This window comes from Cydia strobilella, chromosome 15, assembly GCF_947568885.1.
Source record: "Cydia strobilella chromosome 15, ilCydStro3.1, whole genome shotgun sequence".
NCBI lineage: Eukaryota > Metazoa > Arthropoda > Insecta > Lepidoptera > Tortricidae > Cydia > Cydia strobilella.
This window is the reverse complement of record NC_086055.1, coordinates 5802631-5815990: the sequence shown is the minus strand read 5'-3', so window position 1 is coordinate 5815990 and position 13360 is coordinate 5802631. Positions and strand designations below refer to the sequence as shown.

Below are 13360 nucleotides of genomic sequence, written 5' to 3'. Positions count from 1 at the left end.
AAGCCTGTTGCTGATTTGCTTTTATGTCCACTTGACGAAGCCTGCGTTGCCGATCATGGTCTATGCATGGACTTTCTATTTACTGTTTTTTTATTGTGACATTATAATGTAAGTTTAATAAAATAATTTAGTTTGGATTATATTATATTATACATATTATAATAAAACTAGTCATTACATTTTCTGGTATACATTATAATACGGTAATTCTGTTTGTGAAAAGTTGACGTTTGACGATTCAGTGACTACGCAACATATAAGCGCAATACAGCACCATCTATTCAGCTGTCAAACAAGAGGCACGATTTTCTTAGATTTTACATCTTATCGACAATCAATCAGCTACGAACTGGTTAAAATATTAATAGAGTAAAAATGTAATGTATATATTAATGTATTGTATAAGCCAGTTATAGTCTCAAAATTTTTTACTAAAAAATACTGCCCAACTTCTTTACCTACCGCCTGAGATAATTCGTAGACGTAAGTATAATATAATAATATCACATGTTACGTGTAACACTGACTATATATCAAACTAAGCTGGGATTTTTAAAGCTCGAATTATATCCTGTGCCCTTTTAACTTTTACCGGAAAGTTGGAATAGGAACATTCGGCTATCAATGCAGTTGTTTTCTATGCACTTTTGTTTGATAACAAACTTTGTAGACCAACTCCCCGGCAACTAGGGGACCTGGTTTGCTTTGACAAAACTTGGTGGTTATGCGAAGGAATAGATAAAACTTTTACTAAGACCACAATAATCTTAGTACATTTTATTGGAAAAAATATAAAAGTATTTATTTTTGTAAATTACTTAGTCTATTATTTTATATTAATACGCATCGAATTAACTTCGTACAAACGCTGACATAAGATTTTTGTAAAAAGAGGATACTTCAAATCCTGTTTTCTAATATGCCCAGCCTCAGCCAAATCCTCACCTCCGCCATCCTCGAGTTACTTTCAAAAGAACCTATCATTCATAATATATCTAGCTTCGGTCCATGACTTCTTCCTTACTTTCCTGTATTTAAAGTTGCCTTGCGTATTGCATATAGTTATTACGTCTACGGGTAATTACTGATATACTACGTCGACAGGGTAAGCTTTGCAGAAACTATAATTACAGTAGGTACGCTACCCCCTGTCTAGCCCGTAGAGTCATAAAACGGTGGGAGATTGCGAAGACCTTAAGTCTTTGCAGTAAGGTTTATATTCCAGTAGCTAATAACGCTACTTTTAGCACGGTTGAGTCATAGTACACGTGGTATATTCAGTAGCTAGTCTTTGAAGAGTATGCGTTAAATGTCTACAGCTGACATTTTCCGAAACAGACTGTAATAGAGCCGTAGCTTGTATGAAAACTACACGCCAATTAACTCAATGTTTGGTTATATCTTAACAAGTGTATCTGCGTATGCGTATGTTACCAATGATTAAAAGCAAAATTAACAACCAATTTGACAAAATAGACAAAAATTGATAAATACTATTGATGCCCGTCGCAGCTATTTTTCATAATAATAAAAACCCATTAGTCACGTAAATTTTGATACTTCGGTCGTGATATCGCAACGGCAGAGCCTATTGTCACATTTCCGAATCACTATAAGTAAAAGAAAACAGGGAACTTATTGAAACCACTCGCATTGCATGAATGGCTTATCAGCAGAAATTTGAGATTTTTTCATAACGTTTTTGTAGAAATAGTATTTGGCAAATTATTTATGCTACTGTTTTTTCATAAGCACTGCGGTAATAGTTCTTCCCTAGCCGTAATTATTAAATGGAGACGAAGTCCGCGCGCGGCGGGCGGCGTGAAATGGCCATTACATGCTCCACAGTATTTCAACACTAGGAATTTCGCGCTGTTCTTTACTGTCCCCCTTTATTATTAATAATGAGTTATGTGTTATGAAATCTTGGTTGACTTACTAAGTAATATTCTTTGCGGGTTATCAATTTAGTGAGAGCGAGCTTAAGATGCGTGAAATTAGTTTAAATAAGTTCATTTAGTTTTGGATTTAGTATGTTTTCAGAAAGGCGTTTTATTACAGTTAAATTTGAAAATTACTGATGTATTTAAATTGTGTTTTATGGTAGTTGATAAGAGGTACTCTTACTTACTTAGGTATTTACCTTTGTGGTTATAATAAAGTAGACGTTTTACTTTTACTAGATTTTACCATTTGTCAGGTTGTACCTACCTTTATTAACTTAAGCTACTTTTTCATGAATTCTAAATTTTCTAGTTGAATTTTGGCCCTAATCAGAAGCCAAATGTAAGGTAGGGACAGGCCGGGAGACTTGCCAAGGAGACTGGAACCATTAAATTAAAAATAGTGCCAAAATTAAATATTTTTTTACATGTATTTATTTACTCGTATCAGCACTCTAGTATCGCCTGACGGTAACATATGGCATGCATGCCAAAAAAAAAGTTAGATTTTGGCACTATTTTTATACAAATTTTTAAGCCTCCCGGACTCTTCCTACAAACCGTGCGTACAAACATAAGTGAATTGTGAACAAACTCGCGTTCCAAGGGTTCCGTAAATTACACAATTGAAACAATGTATTTTTTATGTGAAACCCGAGTGAAATGTCTTCAATAAACCCGTAGGGGTGGGATCAAAAACTAAATAATTAAGTCCGACTCACGCTTTTAATATACATTTCACATTTCTAATAGGTTTTCCTGTCATCTATAGGCAAAGAACTATTTTGTGTATTCTTTCAAAATTTTAGACCCAGTACTTTCGGAGATAAAGGGGGGAGGGGGGGCGGTAATTTTTTGCCTATTTTCTTGAATAACTTCTAAACTGTTTATCCTAACCGGAACCCTAAGAAGAACAATGCGCTACAGATGTACTAATATTCGATTATTTAGGACTTGTATAGTTTGCATCCCCGTTCTAAACCTACGTATCTAAATTTACGATACGACCGTTACATGAGCACCTACATGAGCACGTTCAATAATGAATTCAGTGCATATACTGCAATATTGTTCAGTCTTACTGTTGTTAGGCGGGCGGACAGACCTATGTCTAGTTTCTAGTTAGACCACGTAAAACAAATCCGATACCTACATAACATATTTATTTTCACCACAGCACCAGCTAGTCTAGGCTCTCTTGCTTGTTCAAAAACTGATAAGAAAGTAGCATTTTATACACATGTGGGGCAAAGTAATCAAATGCAAATTTTGAGTTTGTGATGATTTTGAATAATTAAATATTTAATCGAATCATTTCAATAGATTTGCTTTGATTTTGTTTGATATTTTATTTTCCTTGTGTTGGAGTGGTGAAAATTTTTGTATTTCACTCGGTGGCAAAATTTGTTTAACCCTCGTGCCTTGAATAACTCTAAACCCTCGCAAAGCTCAATATTACATTTCTGTACGCTCAAGATTCGCTTTCGCTTGCTCGGGTATCAATATTACCACGAGAGGTTTTAAACAACAACTTTGCCCCCTTGTAAGACAAATAGCTACTATTTTAAGTTTAGTTTGTAATTTTTACTTTAAGGCCTAATTTTATTGTTTTTTGTTTATATTACTTTTTATAAACAAAAATTACATATTTACCGTTCAAATGTCGGAACTCGGAACAGTAATGCAACTGCAGTTGACATCCGAATGTCACCTTTACGCTACGGTCGTGGCGGGATAAACTATGCTATTGACTACGCCGTAGCACTACGAGCGTAGCATGACAGTGAATGAGTTTATTCACAGGGTTTTTTTAGTAATAGGTACTTGTGAAGGGAGAAAGGGCTAACTACACTCTCACTAAATAAGGGCCACTTGCGTCATCCAGGGTTAGCCACTAACTCGGGGTTAATCGGTTAAACCCGAAGTTACCAGTACAATTTAACCCTGTTAACTCCGTATTAGTGGCTAACCTTGGATGGTGCAAGTGGCCCTAACTACTTCTAACTCTCAGAATTAACTAAGTAAGTTAAAATGATGTAGGCACATTTTGTAAAAATATTAACGACATGGCGAGCGTGGAGCCAAGTAAGTAAAAGGAAACCTAATTAAATTTCATTAAATACACGCCGGTAAACGTCAGTTTTTTACATCTAGGAAACAAATCAAATTATTTTATTACATAATATTTGTGTTTTAACTAGTCATATCATATTATTATTAAGTTAACTTTATCTAAGTTTGAGAAGTATCTATAATTTTTATGGAACATGTTCTAATACGATATCTATTTAGGTACATGTCTGGGCCAGCGTTTGACAAATCCTCCTACCGGTTATGATGCAATCTGGAATGTAATCTTCGGACCGCTTTCTGAGACAAACTGCTCCTAACTTGTCAAACAGTAGTTCTCGCTTACAATGGAATTGCTTCGTAAATTCGGTGCTGCTGTATTATGTGGATAGTTATAATAGCATATAGGATCTAACTAGGGAACAAATCAAATTATTTTATGAAATATTTTTTGATTTGCGTGTTTGAGGTGCAAAGCACACATTGCTTGCCCTTACGGGCCAATTCGAACAATGATCTAGATATCAACAATACCTAATATATTTTAATATCAAAAAATAAAATAAAAAAAAACACACAAATACAAAACAAAACACAAAGCAGTAAGCAACAGTCAGTCAAAAATCCCACCCCGCGTCATCCCCAGCGCAAAGGTGCCCAAAACGCTCGCCACAACTATTTCTAGTGGATATCTAGTTGATATCCACTAGATATGAAACAGAAACGATAACGAGATATTTAAGAAAGTCATGTCAAATTTGACATTTCCGCGTTTCCGAATGTCCTCATACTTATATTTATTATCGGATTAACAATTATTATTATTTAATTAAAAGTAAAACTAAAAGTAACTAAGAATAACAACTTATAAATAAATAAAAAAAATTAAAAAACAAAACTACTCTTAATTAAAAAACATCTAAATAAGGCCCCCGCGGCATTGTGCCAAAGATGCTGGCAGCATTCCCTCGCTGAATGGCAATACTTATGCGCTGCAAGAGAAAGCCGCCAGCTCTCTGGTCACCGGTTGCGTCGACGAGCTTTTTGCTAAGTTCTTTATGTTCTTTATCTTATGTCCTCTGGAACGATCTCTTTAAGATTTGCTTAAAATATTACTTAGACATCCAATGCATATGTAATGGATATCCCAAAACGTCACAATAATTGTAGCGTGAAATGACAATTGGTTTCTCGAATCGAACTGCAAAAGATAACTAGTTGAGAACGAAACTAATAACGTATCTATTAGATCTCGTATTGTTCTCGTATCTAGTAATATCACGTTGTTAGAATTGACCGGTTTGAGTTGGTCAAAGGGGCCTAACCTTTCAAAGATAGCATACACCAGAGAATTTGGGACGGGTACCGCCGTGGCCGGGTGGTCTAGTGGCCAGGACATTAGCCGCGTAAGCTTAAGACGTGGGTTCTATTCCCGCCTCGGCTACCGGTGGACTTGGTCACTTTCTCTTTAGTGTATGTTATCTATTTCAGTTTATAGCATATAGGATACTTTCTATAAATAGTATTTGCTTAAGCTACGCCGTTAGAGGCCAATAAGATGCATTGGGGTGACTTCAAGGTGAGGAAATTTTGAAAATGGCAAATATCTATAAAACCAGAAAGACTTTTCATACTTTAGCAACACTTACGCAGCGTACTACGTAGGTGAACAACACGAGAACGCGAAGCGAAGCGATGCGGCGCGGGGCGAATCCATCCTTTGATACCTATAGAAATAGAAGTCTCCTACGTGGGCGAGTGGGCGATCTCGTTGCGAACGCGAACGCCGTGGGCCCGCCGCGCCACGCCGCGCCGCGCCGCGCCGCTTCGCTTCGTAAGAAGCTGCGTTAACAAGGCATCTTGCTCACTGTTGCTGCAGTAGAAAGCGTTTCTAGTTTAGTTGATATTTACCATTTTCAAAATTACCTCCCTCTCGAAGTTACCCCAATGCACCTTACCTATCAAATTTCTTCATACCATGGTTATAAAAATATGTTGTTTTTTATTCCTTTCTTACTACCTGAAAATATAAAAGGCACAGTAACGGCAGCCTTGAAAATAGCTGTAAAAGGGGCCCACTGACTATCAGTCCGCCGGACGATATCGGATATTGTTTGGAACCGTCAAATTTTTGTTCTAACTGACAGGCCGATATCGTCCGGCGGACTGATAGTCAATGGGCCCCTTAAACTTTAAAGCGATATAATATTGCAGCTACGCGTACGCCTTTGCTCATAAGTTGGTACTAAAGCTAAATGAGCGTTTTCCAAAAAAAATGTGAAAGCTTGATTCTTAAAAATCTGGGCTTTCTTGGGCTTATTCTACTCAGAATCGTCAACATTATCTACTCTACCATTAAAAAAGGTCCTAAAATATCCGTTCCATTACGTCACGTTTTAGTATGAAACATTTTTCACTTGTATTACGTGCGTCACGTGCGTCACGTAGGGTAGACCGAGGAGAATCGGATCACAGGGTGAATCGGATCATGATGAAAAATCCGTTGATATTTGATATATTTCATTGATATGAGTGCACTAAAATAGCGCTGTACATGTCTTCTGTTAGTCTGCGACGCCAGTCATAAGCAATATTTTCAATATCAACAATTTTTTTAGTCTGACTCGATTCGCCCTGTGATCCGATTCGCCTCGTTCTACCCTAGTGGAAACTAAAATACTTATATTTTTTAGAACATTTTAATAGCATCAGGATTGAATATAGCAGTGATTCTGAGTTGTAAGAACCCAAAAAGGTGTGAGAATCAGGTTTTCTATATTTTTTTTGGAAAAAGCTCAAAAAAAGTAAAAGACAGCTGTCAAGTGTCGCATTATCGATCGGTTACGTTGTCGCATTGTCGCGTATATAGGAGCAATGTGACACTTTCACGATGCCTATTGAATCAAAGAACATATATAGTTACTAAATTATACAGAGACTGAGTTGTATTCTTAGAACTGGACAATTCGTATTATACCACACAGTAGCCTGTATTTCATAGGTTTAGGTTTCAACGTCCAAAGTGAACTTTATTATTTTTCCATAACTCATTTCCCAACAAGCGACGCGTTGACGTCACTTTGTTTTAAGGAACCGACGGCAATAATTACGGGCACGCAAGTAAACCTCAAAATAAGTTAAAGGTCACACCAACTTCATTTCCTTCATCAGTTATTCATCAATATCGAAAGCAATTTCGAACGTCGAGGGAAGGGTGTGATTAGCAATTCGTAGTAAAGGAAATAACACACAACAGTAGTAATCAACAGATTCGTTATGAAAAATCACATTTCGGCAGGCGAGGCGGTGCCAAGCACAGATTTTGTTGGCAATGTATCGTGAAATTAGTTTAGTGGCACTATATAATTATGCGCCCTTACTTTTTACGGGCCCTCCGGCCGTCGCCGAGCGACGAGCGGCAGCGAGCCGCGGCGAGGGGCCGCCCCTCCTGTTATGACCAAAACGTCACCCCCGTATGTCACGTGATGAATTGACACTATTTTAAACAATTTCTCTTAGCTTTTATTATGATAGCCGGCGACGTTTACACACTCCTGTCGGCACACAACATCAATGAAATCGGCAAATAAAACTTCAAACATGAGAGATACATTTCATAGATTTATTATATAAAATCTTAACGCTACATTTGAAATTTAACTTAATACAGTATAGTAACATGTGAAATGTACAGAGCTACCTACTCGATTAGTACAGATAATAGTAATTAGTTATAATTATTGCGCAAGACAACCCGCAGGGGCGTCGTAGTTTGAGTACCTAACCACTAAAATACTTAAGTACCGAATCTTAGCTAATATAATAAACGACGAAGCTCAGATATTTTTAAGATTCATTATATCTATTTCGATTTATGTATGTACATGATATGAGAAAAGTCCGAAATATATCATAAAGTATTTGCAAAACTAATCCTTAAATGTCGAAGCACCTAATGAGTCTAAGTCTACAACGGTTACTGATTTCTGCTTTGAAAAGCTTGAAAATCGAATAGCCTTAGTTGGCAAACATTGTCGCATCATAAAATATGAATTATAACATAATACTCTTGGTTTAAAATTGTGAAGGGCGGACTGTTTCAACAATTTACTAGCTGAAATGTCTATCGGACGTGTTTAAAAACTGAACAAAACAATTGAGTTGTTTATTTGGATCTTGCAATACTGACAATTAACACTTTAATTTTACTCTGCCGTGATTATAAATGCCGTTTTAACCGCAATTGTTCCATCAAATATGGTTGTAACAGCACGCCCTAAGATAAATGCGAAATCAACATGAGTTCTCTATTCAACATATCTATGTCTACTATTTAGAATTTGTTTCTACTATGGCTACAGTACTCTTCTCTGCCTACTATTTCATGTCATGTCAACGCAAAGATCTCGACAGGAATGGGCATGAGAGTCATGTAAAACTAGAAGCGAATGGCAGTGGTACTAGTATTCTACTTGCTATGGCATTGTGGCAGCTGAAAAAACCTTAATAGTGGCATTCCGTCAATATATCTCTAGAAAAAATATGTATGATATAATTTTATAAAATGCAATTCGTTTGTAAATTTGTAATCCACCGCTACCTATGTAAAACAATGATAAGATGATCGTTAAATATATACAAGCTCTTAGGTAGGTACAGTAAATGTTTGATATGGTGACTAAAGTCCCAGTACTAGTGAGAATGATAGCTGGCGTGTGGCCGGGGCCATATCGGAGTGGGCATCAAGTCTTGCGATGACTTTGAAACAGTTTTAAGTACCGTAATCAACCTTAGTTATTGACAACCCGGGACATTGCTAATATTTTGTTAAGTAAATGGCCATTTTTTGCGCTTCAAGCAAAATATTGGAGTTTTTCGGCGACATTACCAAATTTTTAGAAATGTGACCATTATTGATAGTGATTATAGTCGTCACTCACGAACTGTCACCAAATAAGTGAAATCATTCCGGACGCTGCCTAGCTGTTCGTTCACTTGTTGCTATTTCACTCTTTCCAACGTAACATTTACCCACTCATCACTGACATTAGGATCGAGTTTTGTACAAAAATATGCAGAGATAAATTCTTAAAACACCGTCTACGTCATATTAAATTATCTCTAATATTAATCTTTGATCCATAAATATCAGAAAAGACTTTGTTGACATTAAGTATTTGAATTATTGCTGCTAGAGTTCGATATAATATAATATGTTTAAGCTATACTGTGGAATAAATTACACTAATATTGTAACTTGAAGTTGGCTAACCTGTATTTAAATAATTTTGATATATAAATGAAATAGGTACAAATACGTAAAACAGTTACATCAAAACGTTATATTAGTAAAACAATTACCCTGAAACATATTTATGACGATGAGAAAATTATAGGACAACAGCGATTTACTCCACTTCCCGACCATTTAAAATTACTTTCTAAACATGTTTCTTATATATCACAGGCTTAAATTATACTCATTACATTTAGGGACGTGCATACTATACGTACGTACACTTATATTAATACAGAACCAAATTAGGTAACTATTTACACAAAATAGGGGAAAAATAATGAGGCGAACCCTCCCACAACCCTCAGAGATTTGAAGCTATAGCGCGTCGGTCCCGTGCGGTTACTCTGCCATTTAAAAACGACGAACGTTATACTCGAACCGCAATGTTAATGATCTTTTTAAATTGGCAGCGTAATACTGCACCTGTACTCATTTCGATTACACTGCAATTCAATGGTCACCGTCCATCGAGTATGCAACACTGCTAGTGTTGTTGAATCGCGTTTGGGCTGATAAATTTAGTTTTTGTAAACTCCAGTCCGTACAAATATAGATTTTTAAATTAAGATAGCAGTCGTTGCATAGACGAGTGGATTACATTATTCCGATACCACACTTTACACAGGCGTTACGGCCATGCTTTTCAATATGTTTGATGCAGGTTGGTTAAAATAGAATGGAATAAAACAGAGCAAATAGCATTTTGTGTTGCATTGGCGTCTATCAGTGACATTTTTTATTTACGGTTACGGGCTTGTAACAAGCCGTTCTAAGCATCGATCGATGATACAATTTACAAGCTCGTATTTTCTCGTTTTTTATAGCTGCCAATTAAACTTTGCTTCGTGTGGAAATTGCAATGCATAGTTTGCCATAAACCCGCAAAATAAAATACAGAGCCAGACCATACGTCACCATTTCAAATAATCTAGTATTAAATAAGCTTTGAATAAACTAGGTACATGGATGTTGGGACACAAATAATAATAAATACTCTCAATATTCACTACGACAATGAACGGCAGCAGTCAATTAATATAATTGCATAATACTTAATACGAGTAAGCAATTATAAAAATTAATTCCATTTTCGTAATGTAACAATTTTCCTATTCTCTTATCCAACGAACAAAGCATACTTATAATAATGAGAATTTTGATCTCTAAATCTTTTTACAATCCATTTCCAACAAGCATAGCGCGACGCGCGTATTTACCGATCGATTTAATTTAATAATGATAAATGTCCATATAAATTTAGAGTGTCTAATCACCTTCTCATGTTCCCGGTTCGGGAGCGGGCACTGTCCTTAACATTAATTTCAATATGTCTTTACAAAAGCTACAGGGAGTCACTTGTTTGGGTCACTAGTGGTCACTACGGGTACTAGCACGGTACCAGCGCAGTACTGGCCAGGCACTCAAGACAGGATGAAGTGGCTGAGGCCGGCGGAGACGTAGGGCACCGGGATGGCGCCCGCGTAGTAGTTCACGGATTGAAACATGAGATAGGCGATGTTCAGAAGCTATCACACGATCTCATTCGGGTGTGTGTTCTGATTCGAATCGTTCAGTCTCGCGCATTGCTGGAAAAACAAAAATTACCCTTTACTTCGCTCATATTCTGTTAAACTCTCGCCGAGTCACAAAGCTGATAAGATTACAATAAAAAATATATGTAAAAATATTGGCTAAACTATTGTTTATGAGTCTCACCTCCTGTTTCCTCTCCCATGTCTTCATGGCAGTTTTATACTTCTCAAATTCATGGCACCAATTAGAATATATCTTTTGATACTCGTTACTCTTCTCCGGGGGAGAGCATCTGAAAAAAGACACGTTTTTACAGACTCTTATTTACCCTTGATGTCGACAAACTTTTTATTAAAAGTAAAATCCTTAATGCTAGGTTGTTTGACGATGCAATATTTGCACTACTTCTTACGTTTCTGTTTGACTTGGGTACAACCCCTAGGATAAATTGATCGATTTGTAAGTTTTCTTGTACGTTAAGTGTGTTGGAAAATAAGATGCCAAAATGTATCAAACCTAACAATTCCATTTTTTTACATTGCTCGTACCATAACTCGGATTTCTCTTTATGCATCGCTGGCATAGTAGGTATCAATACACTTAGGTTCTCTAAAATACGAATCGTAAAATACCGATTGATGTCAACATTATTACCTACCCTATAAATATTTTTTAAGAGGTTGTTTCTTACCTGTGGATATCGACGGTGATGTTGTAGGAGCAGAGCAGCGAGCCGCCGAGCCAGCAGTCGTAGCGTCCAGCGTCGCTCTCACTGACTGAGATGATCAGCAGCCCGTGCTCAGAAGTCTCGATGTACTTCTCCGGTTTGCTGGAAACACGACTCTTGGATTCAATGACTGTTTACACAATGATTTGTGTTAAGTGCGAGTTCATACATTTGCCACTAAACGCAAGTAGCAAATGTATTAACTCGCACTAAACATTAATCAATGTTTTATGTTATGTTTATGTTGTTTATTACCAGGCTTTAATATTGATTCTACTTTGACACGTCTCTAATTAGCATATAATCCCCTCGTGGACTATCGGTAACAATTTTCCGTTATCGTGGCTGAAAACGGTTTGAATAGGAATGCCAAAATACCCGTCGACCCTTTAAATCTTAAAGTTAATAAATAATTTACCTACCAACACTTGTAAAATGTTTTGTATAGCGATTGAGTAAACAAACAAAGACAATCCAGATAAGAAAAATATGTAATCATGTAGGCTGCACACAAATCCGTTTACTCCTATTACGACAAGATAGCCAAATAAAGTCAAATGAAGCGCTTCGAATTTATTGGGTATACCCGTTACGCAAATAAACTAAATGAACTCAGTAATGACCGATGGTCATTATTTTTCTCGTCAGTAAATCAAACCGAGCAAACCACCGATTTCGGAGTCAATTCAATATAGTAGCCCCAATATCAATTGCACGAGCCGCAGCGTTCCCTTTGCATCGTAATTACCGCAGCGGAAGTGCGATAGCAGCAGATTTGGAAACACTTTAATTAATGTTGTTAGACGCGTGTTTAGTTCAAGTGTTTTCTGAATAATTTTCTGTTCGTAAGCAAACTGAAGATAGCGGAGAATTAGGGTTGCATTTAATTAAAGCACAGTTTATTTAACGATTTGTTTTGACGGTGCGTCGGTGGCGTGGAAATTTTGATACGTAAACTGCACTGCTACGTCGTATTTTGGGATTTATTGTATTCTTGTTCAAACACATAAGATAAACATGAATATTTTGTTTACCTGCTGCTTTAAAATTTCACGGTAATGACCACTTTATTAAACTTGTTTTAAAAAACTAGTAATAGTAAAATAATGTTAATTTAACGTTAAAAATAACCCAGTTTCTATGTAGGAGGCATTTTAACGTTGCATTTCCTTAATCTAATGTTAACCAGTCGTATCCTCAACGGAACACCATAGATGGTGCTGGCCGGGGTGCAGGCAGGCCGAAAAGGAGATGGCGGGACGACTTGGACGCATTTTATCCGGATTAGCGGGAAACTACAAACGACAGGGTCGAGTGGAGGAAACGAGGGGAAACCTTTGCCCAACAGTGGGACACTAAATTAGGCTAGTAAAAAAAAAAGAATCCTCAACCAAATGGTTTTACTGAGCGCTTCAATCGAACTCACTTAAACGTGATTGGATGCCGTCCCTTCTCCCTGGAATAGTGGTACCAGGTGATAGCGCGCGGTTGCAGGACCTCGGGCATCTTGATGAAGCTGCCGAGGTGCAGGCTCTGGCCCCATGTCGCCGACACGCTCTTGCGAGCTATGGATGAGTCGCAAATGTCCGCTGTTTCGTTGGCCACGTCTTGAATCAAACTGTGTAAGAAGAAGAAAATAATTACAGGCGAAGGACGTGTTATTTTGGACATAGGTCAACCTTTTCATCTGGGATCCCTACTGTGAACCTATTTAAATTGGATAATAGACTAGCAAGCGTTGTTTCTGTTATAAGATTACAATAATTTTGAACATGTGCCATATTTTAC

The 13360-nt window shown here is 37.0% G+C and overlaps 2 protein-coding genes across 4 annotated transcripts in view; both read right to left on the bottom strand.

Moving 5' to 3' along the window:
- The window catches only part of LOC134747863 (26S proteasome regulatory subunit 6B), a 215836-nt gene that overhangs the window by 70790 nt on the left and 131686 nt on the right, over positions 1-13360 (bottom strand). The window lies entirely within an intron of this gene.
- The window catches only part of LOC134747854 (semaphorin-2A), a 422795-nt gene continuing 417049 nt past the window's right edge, over positions 7615-13360 (bottom strand). For all 3 annotated transcript variants that reach the window (XM_063682505.1, XM_063682507.1, XM_063682504.1), the window contains 4 exons: positions 12999-13190; positions 11537-11674; positions 11029-11137; positions 7615-10898 (listed from right to left, as the gene is read on the bottom strand). In XM_063682505.1, coding sequence (XP_063538575.1) covers positions 10842-10898; positions 11029-11137; positions 11537-11674; positions 12999-13190 — 496 coding nt within the window. In that variant the 3' untranslated portion in view covers positions 7615-10841. The remainder of the gene's footprint in view (positions 10899-11028; positions 11138-11536; positions 11675-12998; positions 13191-13360) is intronic.